The sequence below is a fragment of the Thalassophryne amazonica genome, chromosome 2, assembly GCF_902500255.1.
Source record: "Thalassophryne amazonica chromosome 2, fThaAma1.1, whole genome shotgun sequence".
NCBI lineage: Eukaryota > Metazoa > Chordata > Actinopteri > Batrachoidiformes > Batrachoididae > Thalassophryne > Thalassophryne amazonica.
Genome location: NC_047104.1, coordinates 41,271,889 through 41,290,216, shown reverse-complemented (window position 1 = coordinate 41,290,216; position 18,328 = coordinate 41,271,889). Strand labels below are relative to the sequence as shown.

Sequence of the window (18,328 nt, the reverse complement as noted above, 5' to 3'; positions counted from 1 at the left end):
CTGTTAAACCAATTTTATAGTTGCTTGCTCTATAATATTTATATTTTTTGTATAATGTTTAAATATCTCATCTATTTTTTTTAAATTTATCACTGATTTTTAGCTGTTTGCACAATTTTGTCTTTTTATGTATTTAACAGGATTAAGAGCTGTCCCTCCTAATGGTGCTGAAGCTGTGACTCTTTCTATGGTCCTTAGTAAGAAGGTCTATATGGTGTGTGCTTTTAATTATTATTATTATTGATTAGTGGTGATAGCTGTGTGTTTGCTTTTCTTCATTCAGGCTGCTTTATTTTATGCTTGAAAAGTATGTTTTTTCTGACAATTGTTTTTATTTTAGCTTTAGTTGGTGATTTAAGTTGTGTAGACCAGTGCAATATCTAAGTAATACTACTGTTCCTTGTTTATTGTATGATCCTTTTGTATTTTGAAGTATTTATAGTTTTGACAGTTTACAATCAATTTCAATTTTAATATATGCTGTGTATAGTTATTGAGGTATTTACTTTTGAGTGCAATTTTTGTAGTTTTATATTTTATTTATAAATGGCTCTTTGGTTTATGTTGTTAAGTGTTGTTCATAGCTTTAAAATGTTCATAACTGATTTCAATACTATAAGTTTACTTATTAGAATAATACTTTACATTTCAACTATTGCAGTTTGGTGGTTAGAAATATTTATATTTAGCTATTGGGTTTTTTTATTTTAATTGAGTGTAATATTTTAATAGTTCTATATTCCATCACTAAATGGCACTTTGATTTATAGTATTAATGGCCATGAGTGCAATATTCTAAACAAATGTACATGTTGATTGTTAAATATGTTTTGCACTTTATGTATGATTGTAATTTTTTGCTTGTGTTTGGTTATTAAAGTGAGTTTGTTAAAATTTCACCATTGTTTGTGCAAAATATTTGTTAGGACAATAATACAATCTAATGTAACCATGTGGTATGTTCATCGTGTGCAGTAGGGGGGCCTACAAACATCACTCAGCCCCAGGGCCCTGATTCTACCGTTTTATTTTTAATATGATTATACTTCTGTCATTTTAGTCTTAATTTGGTTCTGTTTGTTTCTCTTTGTGTAATGTTTTGTTACTGGTTTCATTCTCTGTTTATCATTTATTTGTTGTTTAGTCATTCATTGCATTGCCTGTATTCTGTCATCCCTGGTTTTATTTTCTGTTTAGCCAATAGTAACCCTAACCCTATACTTCAGCCAGAGTCTGTTCTGTTCTAGTTTTGGTTATAGTCTTTTATTTTTCTTGTTGTCTCCTTTGGGGTTTGTCACTTTATTGCAGAGTTTTCCCCTTTTGTTTTGTTCACATTATAATTGTTAGTCTTTGGGTCTCATCTTTCTTTTGGCACTTTAAGTTTTTCACTGTTGGTTTTTCTGTCTCTGATTTCTCTTGTGCCTGTCTGCTTTGCTTTTGTTTCACTTCACTATCCTGAACCTGCTTTTGTGTTTGTCAGTCACACCCCTTCCAGAACCTTCTTCACACCTGTTCCTTGTTCACGCCCTAATTAGCCTGCCCATTATATAAGCCCTCACAGTCCCACAGTTCCTTGCCAGTTTGTCAAATTTATTTCACATTGCAGCCTCACACCATAGTCCTGTTTTACCTCGTTATATTTCTGACCTCGCTTGTGTTTACTGATCTCCGCCTCTCCGAATCCCTAAACTCTGCTCTTTTTGACTCTGCCTCTGACTCAGCCTTGGGAACCCCTCGGCACCGTGTGTTTGAACTTTGCTTGTTTTTTGGACTTTGTCTCAGCTTGTTCCCTGCCTGTTTCCTCTGCCCCACTGACTGATATCCTGTGTACTGAACCAGTTGCCAGTTTACCAGATAAAGCCTACTCTTGTGTCTGTGAGTCTGCATATGTCTCCTACAGCCTTCTGTGCCAAGTCACCTCGATCCATGACATACATTACATTTATTACATTATTTATTACATTACATTTATTACACTACATGTCACTCGAGTATTCAAAAAAATAAATAAACAAATAAATGTGTTACAGAGTAAATTTTTCTGACTTGGTTGAGAAATATTTAATAAAAAGAGTTTACATTTACAATGTGTCTGTGTTAAAGTGTCTGATCAGCTCTCACATGAAAGACAAGGTATGTAGAATTTAGAACACAGCAGCAAACACTACATTTTTTACATTTTAAACATTACTTACAACTAATGTTTAATAACAAATTATATCAAATATAACAAAATAATGAAATATGAAGTGTGCATCATATTTCAATTAAATTGGCTCAAGTTGTGGTACAATAGATAAAAACATATCAAAGCTTGAATTACTTTATTTAACTCTGCTTCACTTTAACAAATTTCCAGCCAATTCTGAATGTGCAAAAAGAATAAGTAGACCCAACACTGCTTTCATTTAAAAAGTCCTGCACCCCTACAGCATCATGGATTTATTTTTGTTTTCATTGCCTTTTTCAAATATAAAACTACATAATCTTAGACACACTTTGCTTTATTACATCATTTGCCACCTTTCTTTGCACACTGCAGCACACTTAAGTACAACCCCAATTCCAATAATTTTGGGGCATTGTGTGAAATGTAAATAAAAACAGAACACAATGATTTGCAAATCCTCTTCAACCTATATTTAACTGAATACACCACAAAGACAAGATATTTAATGTTCAAACTGATAGAGTTTTTTGTTTTTGTGGCAATATCTGTTCTTTTTGAAATGGATGCCTGCAACATGTTTCAAAAAAGCTGGGACAGGCGCAACAGTGCTCAAAGAACAACTGTTTGGAAGATTCCACAGGTGAACAGGTTAATTGGAAACAGGTGAGTGTCATGATTGGGTATAAAAGGAACATTCCCAAAAGGCTCAGCCGTTCACAAGCAAAGATGGGGCGAGGATCACCACTTTGTGAACAAGTGCGTAAAAAAAAAGTCCAACAGTTTCAGAACAATGTTTCTCAACGTTGAATTGCAAGGAATTTAGGGATTCCATCATCTACAGTCCATAACACATGGGTTAAAGCAATAAATTTTCATCTAAAATTTTTTCCTGGCAAAAAGCAATGCGAGCAATTCCCTAAAATGCAACATACTGGGGGCACATACTCTTTTTTCCTTAATAAATACTGTATACAAATCTATTCTAAATAGCCTCTAATGAGAGAGAGAAAAAGCATAAAAAGAATGCAAAATCTGAACATAAAGGTACATAAAAGGGTGGTGGGGGCAGGGGGTGTAGTCTTGATTCTGGGGGATCTGGGGGTGCTCCCCCAGACCATTTTTAAAAGAGCAAGTCAAATTTTGTGTATTCTGGTGAATTTTAATGGGTATGAAGCCCTCTGAAACAAACTTCACTTTAAACTGTGAAGTAAAAACATAGTATTGATTCTGGGGGTTCTGGGGGTGCTCCCCCGGAAATTTTTTAGAAGAGCAAGTCAAATTTTGTATATTCTGGTGAATTTTAATGGGTATGAAGCTCTCTGAAACAAATAAAAGTCACTTCAAACTGTGACGTAAAAACACAGTATTGATTCTGGGGGGTCTGGGAGATCTCCCCCAGAACAATTTTAAAAGAGCAAATCAAATGTTATGTATTCTGGTGAATTTTAATGGGTATGAAGCCCTCTGAAACAAATGTCACTTCAAACTGTGAAGTAAAAACACAGTATTGATTCTGGGGGGTCTGGGGGTGCTCCCCCAGAAATTTGTTTTTTTTTTAAAGAGCAAGTCAAATTTTGTATATTCTGGTGAATTTTAATGTAAAAACAAGGGAGCAGCCGAAGGGACTTACTATGAAGCCCCCTGTTGGCTTCTGTTATTCTTCTCTACAAGAGTCAAGACAGCAGTCAGACTACCAGAGCAAGAATTTTAGCTGAGGAAGCTTCTGCGATTAGAAGAGAAACGTCCTCACGTCAAGCAACCCAGTCCAGTCAAAGATTCAAACTTGTCTACTATGGAAACCACCTGGACAACTGAGAGCCTTCACAGAAACTTTGTATATTCTGGTGAATTTTAATGGGTATGAAGCCCTCTGAAACAAAAGTCACTTCAAACTGTCAAGTAGAAACACAGTATTGATTATGGGGGGGGGGGGGGGGGTCTGGGGGTGCTCTTTAAAAGAGCAAGTCAAATTTTGCATGCGCACTGAGAAACTCGAAACTGGCTTATTCACATTTAATGAGTAAAATGCTCTCACTCGTAAAACAAACGTAGCGTACCGCAAGTTAAACTTCGTCAAAGCCATTTAAAGATATCAATCGTGACTCACCTTTTTGTGGATTAAAGTCGCTAACCAGGACTCTTGGTACGATCAAGAAACGAGGCTCGCCTGCCGTGTCCCACCAGAGTTTTTATTCGTTCCTCATTAACGTGGCTTTTCCGAGGGGCAGCCTCTCAGACCTGGACTGGATCATTAATATCTGCCACTTCACCAGTTCATCAACTGAAGTTAAAAATATTGACCTCTGTTATGAGATGTGAGTCGTTCCGTCAAATGCTCGCAGTGTTACTGGTGTCACGTCGGCTCACCGACAAGCTGAAGTTACGGTCCCTCGTGTAAAAAAGAAAAAAACAATATCTTTCATGTGTGGTTTTTGTGGAACTTCACTGATTAAAACACTTTTCTTCCGAGTGACTGGTTCTCTGCTGCCACCGTCTGGATGTCGGTCCTCCGGGCCACAGGTCCGACTGATAAATCCCTCTCTCTCTCCCTCTCCACTGGACTCGCTCATGCTGCTCTTTCGGCTCTGTCCAAATGTCCATGCCATGGCAAATATAAAACAATGACATCACGCCGACTTAGTGGATTAGTTTTAATCAGGTTCACTATCGCCAAAACACAAACAGTAAAAAGTCACCTGCTCTACTTGGGGAAGGTCTGACCATGTTCCCACAAAGACAGGGAAGAGAAGGACCGTGGCTCATGGTAAACAGTAAACAGAGCAGAGAGGAATGAAAAGTCACAGGGTCCCTTCCTCCATGGTGCGGCGCCATCCACGCTGACACTGCTGCTACTTTGATTAACGCAGAATGGGATGTTGCTTTGACAGTGAGAGCATCATATTTCGGCCCCAAAACACGCATGACACAATGTGCGCGCGTATGTGTGGTTAAATTTTCCAAATGACAGAAATCCGTTGTGGTGATGGAGAACTTTAACCCATGCCATAATATAATCAAAAGATTCAGAGAATCTGGAGAACTTTCTACACGTAAGCGGCAAGGCAGAAAACCAACACTGAGTGCCCTTGATTATTCGATCCCTCAGGCGGCACTGCATTAAAAACCGACATCATTGTGTAAAGGCTCTTACCACGTGGGCTCAGGAACACTTCAGAAAACCACTGTCAGTTAACACAGTTCGTTGCTACATTTACAAGTGCAAGTTAAAACTCTACCATGCAAAGCAAAAGCCATACATAAACAACATCCAGAAACGCTGCTGCCGTTCTCTGCGCTTGTCCTCCACTTCCCAGCGTTAGTGACCTCACGTGCATGTGCATAGAGCAGAGGTGCTGGACTGATGACTTGATCGCTTGGTGTGTGTATGTGTGTTGTCACAATGGCTGAATGAGCAGCTATGTGTGCGCGGCGCATGTGCGCGCCGTTGCCAGCTGCTGGACATTGCTGGCAGTGGGCCATGCTGTCCCATGCATCAGATGCAGCCTTTCCAGGCAAGTTTAATTTCTTTTTTGTGTTTTTGCTCACTTCAGCAGCACAACACAACTCTGTACACCACGATGGTTGGCTTATCACATGGGATTTATTTTTGCATGGTTGATTACAGCACACAGCAGCAGAGTGAGAGGATTTTAACCACAGGCTGTGGTCCCAGCTCTATGTCTACACTGCATTGTGAAACAGTCCTTTGCCGCTGTTGGAGGTGAAATTCATGTTTATTAATGCTGTCACAGCCTGGCACAACAGTTTCACGTCATATGAAGATAGAAGGTGATCATATATTACAGCGGTGAGATCCATTCAGCTCCGAGTCTGACACATGCAATGACGCATTACTGTGCATGAGACCACGGAGAGGCGCAGCTGCCCGTAGTGCATATACGGATATGACAGAGACAATAGTTCACATTATTTACATCGCCCATGGGAAAGAATGGACAAATATCTATACTGTAAGGTCTACTGTGGATATAACAGCCTGTTCAGATTTGCTGCGACGTGTGCACAGCAGCACACGGTGCTTTCGGTTTGATAGCCGCTGTTCACATTCACTGTACATGATGTAGCATGCCACATACATATCAACAGTTCCTTTGTGCTCCAGGGGGGAGGGGGGGAGACATTGGAGGTGGACATTATTATACATGACACATGCAGGTCATACCAGCAGGCTTTGCCATGCAAGATCCATCTGCAGGTTCCCTCGTACTCGCTCAAATCATTTTGGATCCTGTTTTTCTGCCATCAGAATATGTAAATTGCAGTCAGATGGTGCTCAAATTGCACATGTATCATCATCGGATAGGTGTCCCATCTCAACGGCCCCCGGAAGGTTTCGAATATGTGCATCACACTCGGTGCCACCAGCCGATTTTGACCAATTAGTCCAATTGCGTGGACTCTCCCAGATGGCTGTCAGAACGTTTTCGAACTGCAACTGGACACTTTTCAGATGTGGGCCGAATCATCATTCTGATGCCATTCTGCCTCATTCTGGCTATGTGTGATGGGGGTATAAGATTTATGGCTTCTTTTTAATGTACAGAGAACAATGAGAAGTGACACTGTGCGACTTTACTAAATAACTGCCTCCACAGTTGCTTCACTGGCACAAGTATAGAAAAATAAATAATGCAAATTGTATGTGGGTTCCTGCTTTGTGTTCAAGTGATCCCCTCAGATCTCAGAAGCTAAGCAGGGTAGGTCCTGATTGGAAAATTGATGAGAGACCAGAGGCTGTGTGTGTTTCTCTGAGTAAAACTGGAATTGCGTCAAAAAAGACATCCGACTTAAGGGGTGGAGGAAGAGTCAAATCCCAGTGGGAATCTGTACTGGCTCCACTGTGGTGACCCTGAACAAATGGGAGCATCTAAAAGAGAACCAACAACAGTTGTGTGAGTGTTGAAAGCTTACTTACCGATAGGCCAATGCCAGAGCCCAAGCACCAGCAGCACAGTACAGGGAGTCCCGTATTTTGGCCTCTTTGCAGTTTGGGCATGTCTTTACTGGGAAAAGGCCAGTGGTAGGACTCTGGTAGTTCAGAATGGTTATCTTCACTATGTAGAAACAGAAAGGATACAATTTAGCTGCCACTGAAGAATGGACCTGGAGCACACTGCGCTGCAGATGACAATGGTTTACAATCTTTATTACAAAACAAATGAAAATGTTCCTAACAGATGCATGAAGTCAAGGGATCCCCATAAAAAATATGAGATTTTAACCACTTTACATTGTTATTCTTTTCAACATTCACATTTCTGTGGTGCCACATGCCTTCCATGACCCTCGGTAGCCAACTGGCATGATTGCTGTATTATGCAGCAGGAAAGCACTTTCTCACACAGCATCACTTCCCTGACACCAACATCATTATCGACCAGGAGGCTCTCTGATCAAGCTTTTCAACACTCATACATCAGAGAAATCATGGAGCCATTTCACTCCTTTCTTTCCAGTATCAGAGAAACACAAATTCACATAGCAGCAATGAACAACAAATATGGAAAGGTAAAGTGTAATAAAACAAACAAAAAAAAATCATTGCCGTGTGAAGCGAGGGAAAATAAAATGAAAATTCTAACTGAATGTAAAAAACTAATCCAATGTAAAATACGTTGCGTAGACTATTCCTGTATGGACTACATAAACCGAGTGAGAGTGCACACGACAAGCCCTCAGCTTTTGTTTTGCTTCATGCTTATGTAATTTGATGGGGTTGAACATACAGTAGTTCCAGTGCAGATGCAGAAGAAAACACCCAAAGAAAATCCTGCATTTGCTTGCAGGCAGTTGTTAGAATTCAAGGAAAGCAGAAAGATCTGTTGGAGAGAACTCTGGTTGGCCAAGACAGCCAAGGGAGGTATCAAAAATTGGAGTATGACTATCTGTCTCCTTATAACTTCATATCAGGTTTGTTCTTGGGTATGACAGTGGAGCCCATAAGTCAGTGGGCAGTGACACCTGAAATTCTGCATTTACCTACCATCACAGTGGAACTGAAAGAATACAAATGGGGGTGGGGGGGAATAAACCAATTTCATTCATGCTTCCAACATTCCTGGGTTAAACAATTCCATCACTGGCTTCAACTGGCTCTTTTCCTCTGTTTGACTTAAGGCCCTGTCACATTTTGGCTTGCTTATGCTGACCGTATTAAAAACACCTGTATACGCTGAATTTATTCATTTCTTTTCCACTGTTTGATGCAGTAGTACAACTTAACACAGTGTGTGGCAGTACATCACTGATGAGCATGTGATGATTACATGTTGTAGCCATTAAAATGGCTGCCGCTCAATGTTGAGCGCACTTGAAATCGAAGGATCAGCATCACTATCATGGTGAAAAGAATTTCTGAGAATGCTGCCAAGAACTCTCCTGGTGGTGGCCGTGGATATGGCTCTGTTGGCAAGCAGCTTGTCCAGTGTCAAATCCATGACATCTTGCTGATGTTGGAGGTCAGCTAGTAGGTATTCTAGTTTCAGCCTTGCTGGATTCTGCTTGTCTGTTCACCATGGAGTCTTGAAGAGTACTGACAAGTTCCTCCTGCATCAATTGCTGTCAATGTGTCATTAAACGGTAGCTGACATGTTCAGTAAGTTCTGTGGTCGTCGGGAACATGTCAAATGTGTCACCATATGTCAATATGCATTCAATATAAATTATACATAGGTTCACAGCACATGACTCACAGGTTCTAAATTGGGCATACTAGACATTATCACTGTATTTCGACTTATGAGTGACTTACAAGTAACGTGTGTGGGCGTGTGCATAACTTAACTACAACTTATGTCCCGCGATTGTGATACATATGAGCCATACGCTGGCATGAACCAAAATTATTTTGTATGGCTAGAATTATTCAACATCCTCGGAGTACTATGCTGTATACCAGTGTGCATCAACGTGATCTTAATTTATACAAAACTAACCCATAACCTACTGGACGTAAGACACCATATTTGGTGTATTTTTCATATGCCCGGATATGCAGGCTAAATCATCAAGGTGTGACAGCCCTGTTAGAGGCTGCAGGAGGCTGGGGTGTGTGGCCACATCTCCTCCCGCACTGAAGGGAGAGAAAGACTCCGCCTTCCTGTACAGATAATGAAATATTTTTGGAGAAACTACGTAAATTAGCGAACAACAGTGCACAATGGACGACGATAATTACATTCTAGACTCGCACACCATTCTAGCATGGGGCCGTAAATCATCAATAAAATAAAGCATGCATGCGTGATTTTATTTAGTAACTTCAATGTAAGTACATAACATAATTGTAAATACATTAAAATACATGATTAACACAACAACCCAGGATAGAACCCCCAGGGTTCTATCCTTGGGCACATCCTTTTTGCTCTTTATCTCCTCCCACTCAGAGAGATTTTTAAAAAAAACATGACGTGGCCTACCATTTTTATGCTGATGACTGTCAAATCTATATGCCTATCACTAAAAACAGCCTTTGCCCCCGGACAACCCTACTCGACTGTCTGTGTGACGTCAGGGCTTGGTTGTCACAGAATTTTTTGAAACTTAATGAGGGCAAGACAGAGGTTATGTTGTTTGGAAGTACCCTCGTTGACTTGGGACCTCTTAAGGATTTTGTATGTTCCAAGGTCACCAGCCTTGGCGTCACGATAGACAGCGATTTTAAATTTGATAAACAAATCAATGGTGTTTTGAAATCGTGCTTTTATCATCTTCGTCTTTTATCAAAAGGTAAAACCGTTTTTATCTTTCAACCTTTTTAAACAAGTTGTGCACTCTTATTTCAAGTCGTCTGGACTACTGTAACGCACTTTATTTCGGCATTAGCCAACGGGCTCTTTCCCGTCTGCAGTTAGTCCAGAACGCTGCAGCGCGACTTTTAACAGGAGCCTGGAAGCGTGATCACATAACCCCAATTCTTGCATCTTTGCACTGGCTTCCTATTAATTCTGGAACTGATTTTAAGATTTTATTGTTTGTTTTTAAAGCTTTGAATGGAATGGCCCCTCAATACATCACTGACCTCCTACAAATTTACTCTCCGGCGTGTGCTCTGAAGTCTGAGGGCCATTTCCAGCTCGTGGTACCCAAGACGAGACTTAAAACCAGGGGGGACAGGGCTTTCTCTGTGGCTGGCCCCAGACTTTGGAGCGCTGTGCCCCTCCATGTCCGAACAGCCCCGACAGTGGAGTGTTTTAAGTCTCGTCTGAAGACCCACTTTTATTCTCTGGTTTTTAACACTGAGTGAGTTGTGTGGTCCTCTGTTTTATTGGTTTTGTTTTTATTTTGGTAGATTTTATTGGTTTTATCTTTGTATGCTGTACGTATTTATTTATTTATCTTGCACATTTTTAGTTAATTTTATTGTTAATTTTCTTATTTTTAATTTTTGACTACTGGGGTTTTATCTATCGTGATTCTATTGTATGTGCAGCACTTTGGAACATTTTTGTTGTTAAATGTGCTATATAAATAAAGTGGATTGGATTGGATTGAACAAAGCAAAAACACTTATTTCCATTATGGTTCATTTAAAAATCAAATGACAAAATAGAAATAATGACAAAACCAATCGTGTGTATATGAAAACAAGAACCTAAACAATTTATAAATCCATTAAGACAGTAAATTAATATAAAAAAATTACAGAATTAACAGGAAATAAAAGGGTTGAGTTTTTCCTCTAAAACTGTTAAGGTCTAAGGTTCTAAAAACATTCTGGACTCACACACCATTCCAACTCATTATATAAACTTTGCATAATTTATTATTACCCTTGAAAAATGTCAGCTACCTATTTTATAAACACAACCCAATCTAGAGTATATAGTTCCTACATCTAGAAAAGAGATTAATTTTCTTTCAAGAAAACAGATCAAATCGAGGCTTGCATCTCTGATGTGCCTTCTGACAAATTGTAGCTGAACTTTCAAGTCTTCTTTTTTTTTTTTTTTAATAAAATCCTTCTCTGTACCACTTCATCATGAAGCTGTATAACCGGTGATGCAAAATTCAAAACTTGCACTGTGCATAATTTCTCCAGTCGCACAGTATACAAATAATGAATGTTTATGAGTTTAATGGTACGAATATTTCATGAGGTGAAAGCTGGAACATACCATTCAACGAGGCGAAGTCGCAACCTGGTCGCCGCTTGTGCGTGCATGACAAAAAAAGTGTAGTCCTCAGTGCAGCGAAAAAAAAAGTCACGTCAGAAATGAGTTCAGCTTTTATTCTCCCTTCCTGCTAACAGCCTCCAGGCAGCACAGTGGATTTGTTTTGTGTGTACAGGCGCGTGTGTGCACAAGCACATGTGGGCGCACACGTACTTGTGCACGTGCATTGAGCGCACATGCGCACGTGTGTGCGCACGCAGGCACGAGCACATGAGAGTGCAATGGTAGCAAACATATGGAACCAAATTTGCACTCTAAATGCAATGCAACACAATTGGGATGAATTAATCCATGTCATGTGACATAAAAGCACCAATCAAATGACAAGGATCCACTCAGTCGTTATATAAACGCCTATAACTTGCCGGATTATTACTCCACCTCCTCGCCGAGAAATCAGCTACCGTTAAGTGAAAGTCTGCGACGTCTTCGCCTCTCACTCCATCCAAGGAGCAACTGTCAGGAGCTGCACGGGTGATTCTGTATCGGAGGTGGAGGTTTTCCCTCCCTGAAGACCTGTGGGTGAAGGATTACTGGGTGTGTGGATACACACTCACCATTAACTGTTTTCATCTTCTGCCAGCAGTACCAGGGTCTGCAACAGAAGACGGTGACCACCTGGGGACTCAGGACTTGGCGGCTCCGGTGTTCTTCAGGCCGTTGGTGGTGGAAGCTGTGTGGGTCCCGGCTCTTCGATCGCCAGAGGTCTCCTATCTTCGAGCCTGCCCGCACGTCACCTTGTATTTAATTGGCATTATATATTTTTGTCTGTATCCAGTTGTGCGTTTCACAACATTAAATTGTTACTCTTTGTCTTATCCATTGTCCGTTCATTTGCGCTCCCTGTTGCGGGTCCGTGTTACGACACCTTCCCAACAATGTAACTAAAAAGATTAATCCAGGTTTTGAGTATATTTCTTATTGTTACATGGGAAACAAGGTACCAGTAGATTCAGTAGATTCTCACAAATCCAACAAGACCAAGCATTCATGCTATGCACACTCTTAATGCTATGAAATTGGGCTATTAGTAAAAAAAAAGTAGAAAAGGGGGTGTTCACAATAATAGTAGCATCTGATGTTGACACTACAAACTCAAAACTATTATGTTCAAACTGCTTTTTTAGCAATCCTGTGAATCACTACACTACAGTAGTATTTAGTTGTATAACCACAGTTTTTCATGATTTCTTCACATCTGTGAGGCATTAATTTTGCTGGATTCTGCTTGTGTGGTTGGGGTCATTGTCTTGTTGAAACACCCATTTCAAAGGCATGTCCTCTTCAGCATAAGGCAACATGACCTCTTCAAGTATTTTGACATATCCAAACTGATCCGTGATACCTGGTATGCGATATATAGGCCCAACACCATAGTAGGAGAAACATGCCCATATCATGATGCTTGCACCACTATGCTTCACTGTCTTCACTGTGGACTGTGGCTTGAATTCAGAGTTTGGGGGTCATCTCACAAACTGTCTGTGGCCCTTGGACCCAAAAAGAACAGTTTTACTCTCATCAGTCCACAAAATATTCCTCCATTTCTCTTTAGGCCAGTTGATGTGTTCTTTGGCAAATTGTAACCTCTTCTGCACATGTCTTTTATTTAACAGAGGGACTTTGCGGGGGATTCTTGCAAATAAATTAGCTTCACACAGGCATCTTCTAACTGTCACAGCACTTACAGGTAACTCCAGACTGTCTTTGATCATCCTGGAGCTGATCAATGGGTGAGCCTTTGCCATTCTGGTTATTCTTCTATCCATTTTGATGGTTGTTTTCCATTTTCTTCCACGTGTCTCTGTTTTATTTTTGTCCATTTTAAAGCATTGGAGATCATTGTAGATGAACAGCCTATATAGTCCAGCAGTTAAGGGATAGAATCGTGCACTTATTTACAAAAGCGCCAAACTTTGTCCAGGGACTCTTTAGGTTATATTAAGTCATGTCAAAGCGGGAGACATTTGATTTTAGCCCTGTATCCTGCTTTTTTTAAAAGGGTGTTTGCATGGTTATAATACAGTGTATATTTTGCTATTCATATGACAATACGATCATATGGTTATTACGAGGGGGCCAGTATGTAGGGGGCCAGTGATCAAGATTGGACTTTGTTAAGCTGTAGAGAATGGCTACTGCAACTAGTGCAAAGCTATACTGAGCTTATGTGATCATGTATTGTCTGGTGGTATATATATTGCATCGGTATATTGATATTCACAATGACTTATACAATATTTAGTCACTTTCTCTAGATTAATGCTTTTTCTAAAAGTGTAAGCACACTGAAGTACATTCGAAGCATCCCTACTTAGCCTTAATACATTTTTCATAACCTTCAAGTTTATAAACTTAAATAGACATTTGGATAAGAGTTTGTCATGAATTATATGCTGTAGAAGGCTGAAAATGGTTATTCTTATTCTTGGTTATTCTTATATACTTCAGGACACTATAAAGTACCTCTGATAAAGTTTTGGCGCTTTTGTAAAAAAGTGCATGATTCCCCTAAAATTTGTCCCTTAGCCGCCGGACTATAATTTTTTGCACCTGTGTATAAGTTTTCCCCTTTCCAATCAACTTTTTAATCAAACTACGCTGTTCTTCTGAACAATGTCTTGAACATCCCATTTTCCTCATGCTTTCAAAGAGAAAAGCATGTTCAACAGGTGCTGGCTTCATCCTTAAATAGGGGACACCTGATTCACACCTGTTTGTTCCACAAAATTGACGAACTCTGACTGAATGCTGTTGTGAAAGTGTCGTGACACGGACCCACAACAGGGGGCGTTAATGAACGGACAATGGATAAGCCAAAAGTAACAATTTAATGTTGTGAATCGCACAACGACGTACAGACAATAACAATATGGTGGACTGTCAATCATACACCAGGTGACGTGTGGGCAGGCTCGACGATAGAAGACGCCTGGCGAGAGAAGAGCCAGATCCCCACACAGCTTCCACCACCAACGGAGCTGAAGAACACCGGAGCCGCCAAGCCCTGCGCCCCAGGTGGCCACTGTCTTCAGCAGTCAGACCCGGTACTGCTGGCAGAAAACAGAGACAGTCCTGATGAGTGTGAGTTTGCACACTCAGTAATCCCACAGTCAGTGTTTAGTTAGGAGGGAGCACCTCCGCCTCCAATCACACACTCGTGCAGCTCCTGTTTCACCACTTATCTGGTTTGGGGTGTGAGGCGAAGCCGTCGCTGATCACACCAAACGCCAATCCCACAGATAAGGACACACCAGGAAAACGGCTGCAAAGAAGTTCAGATTAATACTCAATGTTTTGAGTCAGCAGAGAAAATTACCTGAATGGTAGCTGATTTCTCGGCGAGGAGGTGGAGTTGCAGTCCGGCCTTTATGGTGATGGTGATGAGATGAATGAGTGACAGCTGGTGCTGAGGATGAGTGACAGCTGTCACTCCCAGTGGCTCCGGCGCCCTCTCGTGCTTGAAGCCCGCACTCCAAGCAGGGCGCCATCTGCTGGTGGTGGGCCAGGAGTACCTCCTCTTCAGCGGCCCACACAACAGAATGCCACACTACTATTATTGTGAACACCCCCTTTTCTACTTTTTTTTTTTTTTTTACTAATAGCCCAGTTTCATAGCCTTAAGAGTGTGCATATCATGAATGCTTGGTCTTGTTGGATTTGTGAGAATCTACTGAATCTACTGGTACCTTGTTTCCCATGTAACAATAAGAAATATACTCAAAACCTGGATTAATTTTTTTTAGTCACATAGCACTACTATTATTCTGAACACTACTGTGTATATATATATATATATATATATATATATATATATATATATATATATATATATATACACACACACACACACGAGGTCTATTAGAAAAGAATCCGACCGTTTTATTTTAAAAAAAACTATATGGATTTGATTCATATGTTTTTACGTCAGCCAAGCTTGAACCTTCGTGCGCATGCGTGAGTTTTCCACGCCTGTCGGTGACGTCATTCGCCTGTGAGCACGCCTTGTGGGAGGAGTGGTCCAGCTCCCTCGTCGGATTTTCATTGTCTGAGAAGTTGCTGAGAGACTGGCGCTGTGCTTCATCAAAAATTTTTTAAAAACTGTGAGGCACATCCGAGTGGATACCATTCGAGAAATGAAGCTGGTTTTCGGTGAAAATTTTAATGGCTGATGAGAGATTTTGGATTGTTTCTATTGCTGTAATGACTTCCCACGGAGTGGGACATCGCGCAGCGCTCCAAGGCGACGTCGTCATCCTGTTTCAAGCTGAAAACCTCCAAATTTAAGCCTCTGTTGATCCAGGACGTCGTGAGAGAACAGAGAACTTTCAGAAGAGGTCGGAATCAGCAGTTTATCCGGACATTCCACTGTTAAAGGAGATTTTTTTAATGAAAGACGTGAGGACGGATTGGTGCGTCGGCTCGCAGCCGGCGTGGCGCGCCCGCCACAGGAAAAACACCTCCGTGTTGATAACCATTTGTAAAATCCAGGCGGCTTTTGGTGGCTTTCAGTTGAGTGAGTATCTGAGAAATTCTTTAACAGCAGGGCATGTTCCAACTTGTCCTTAAGGCTTCCAACGGAGGTGTTTTTCCATATGGTTTTTTAAAAAAAATAACAAGGTCGGATACTTTTCTAATAGACTTCATATATATACACTCAACAAAAATATAAACGCAACACTTTTGGTTTTGCTCCCATTTTGTATGAGATGAACTCAAAGATCTAAAACTTTTTCCACATACACAATATCACCATTTCCCTCAAATATTGTTCACAAACCAGTCTAAATCTGTGATAGTGAGCACTTCTCCTTTGCTGAGATAATCCATCCCACCTCACAGGTGTGCCATATCAAGATGCTGATTAGACACCATGATTAGTGCACAGGTGTGCCTTAGACTGTCCACAATAAAAGGCCACTCTGAAAGGTGCAGTTTTGTTTTATTGGGGGGGGGGGATACCAGTCAGTATCTGGTGTGACCACCATTTGCCTCATGCAGTGCAACACATCTCCTTCGCATAGAGTTGATCAGGTTGTCAATTGTGGCCTGTGGAATGTTGGTCCACTCCTCTTCAATGGCTGTGCAAAGTTGCTGGATATTGGCAGGAACTGGTACACGTTGTCATATACGCCGGTCCAGAGCATCCCAAACATGCTCAATGGGTGACATGTCCGGTGAGTATGCCGGCCATGCAAGAACTGAGACATTTTCAGCTTCCAAGAATTGTGTACAGATCCTTGCAACATGGGGCCGTGCATTAACCTGCTGCAACATGAGGTGATGTTCTTGGATGTATGGCACAACAATGGGCCTCAGGATCTCGTCACGGTATCTCTGTGCATTCAAAATGCCATCAATAAAATGCACCTGTGTTCTTCGTCCATAACAGACGCCTGCCCATACCATAACCCCACCGCCACCATGGGCCACTTGATCCACAACATTGACATCAGAAAACCGCTCACCCACACGACGCCACACACGCTGTCTGCCATCTGCCCTGGACAGTGTGAACTGGGATTCATCCATGAAGAGAACACCTCTCCAACATGCCAAACGCCAGTGAATGTGAGCATTTGCCCACTCAAGTCGGTTACGACGACAAACTGGAGTCAGGTCGAGACCCCGATGAGGACGACGAGCATGCAGATGAGCTTCCCTGAGACAGTTTCTGACAGTTTGTGCAGAAATTCTTTGGTTATGCAAACCGATTGTTTCAGCAGCTGTCCGAGTGGCTGGTCTCAGACGATCTTGGAGGTGAACATGCTGGATGTGGCGGTCCTGGGCTGGTGTGGTTACACGTGGTCTGCGGTTGTGAGGCTGGTTGGATGTACTGCCAAATTCTCTGAAACGCCTTTGGAGATGGTTATGGTAGAGAAATGAACATTCAATACACGAGCAACAGCTCTGGTTGACATTCCTGCTGTCAGCATGCCAGTTGCACGCTCCCTCAAATCTTGCGACATCTGTGGCATTGTGCTGTGTGATAAAACTGCACCTTTCAGAGTGGCCTTTTATTGTGGACAGTCTAAGGCACACCTGTGCACTAATCATGGTGTCTAATCAGCATCTTGATATGGCACACCTGTGAGGTGGGATGGATTATCTCAGCAAAGGAGAAGTGCTCACTATCACAGATTTAGACTGGTTTGTGAACAATATTTGAGGGAAATGGTGATATTGTGTATGTGGAAAACGTTTTAGATCTTTGAGTTCATCTCATACAAAATGGGAGCAAAACCAAAAGTGTTGCATTTATATTTTTGTTGAGTATATATATATAGACACACACACACACTTTCAGTCTCTAGACTGGACACAGAAACTCTCTATTCAGTATCAATCAAGGTGAGTGCTACCATGGACAATGCAAGTCACACAGTTCAAGATCACCAGAGTTCAATCTCAGCATTCACTACTGATAAACAATGAGCAAAAGCTCCTTTTGTGGACAGACCGGAGTCAAGAATGTATGCCAAAATATTACATACTCAACCAGACGGCCTGCGGGAAAGTCATTTATCCGTTTCATACACACAGCTTCTCCTGCAGAGGTTCCTTCACTGATGAGTAATATGTATGAAGGGATCGCTTCATTTTTCATCAACACATTATGCTGCTGCAATGAAAGGGACATCAATTCTGCACCACTGCATGGACAAAAAAAATAAAGTGAGAGTGAGTTGGTGGATGATTTAAAAAAAGACTAAGATAGACATCAGAAGATAGTGTTTTGGTATTAAAAACAGGGGATCATGCATGTGAATAAAACATTAGGTAGTGGGAGATGTTTCTGTGTGCATACTATATATTACTCTTCTAAAACAGACAGCTGTATTGTCAGTGAAATAATGAGGTGATGGGGCAATTTATGCTGAAAACCACTGCAGAAAAGTGCATAAATAATAAAGTACACACAAGCACATACTCTCCAGTAGTGGTTCCCAACCCTGGTCCT

The 18,328-nt window shown here is 41.1% G+C and overlaps 1 protein-coding gene across 4 annotated transcripts in view; it reads right to left on the bottom strand.

The window, feature by feature from the left end:
* The window catches only part of phkb (phosphorylase kinase, beta), a 318,068-nt gene that overhangs the window by 251,420 nt on the left and 48,320 nt on the right, over positions 1–18,328 (bottom strand). For all 4 annotated transcript variants that reach the window (XM_034185351.1, XM_034185355.1, XM_034185336.1 and 1 more), the window contains one exon: positions 7,107–7,245. In XM_034185351.1, the coding sequence (XP_034041242.1) occupies positions 7,107–7,245 (139 nt within the window). The remainder of the gene's footprint in view (positions 1–7,106; positions 7,246–18,328) is intronic.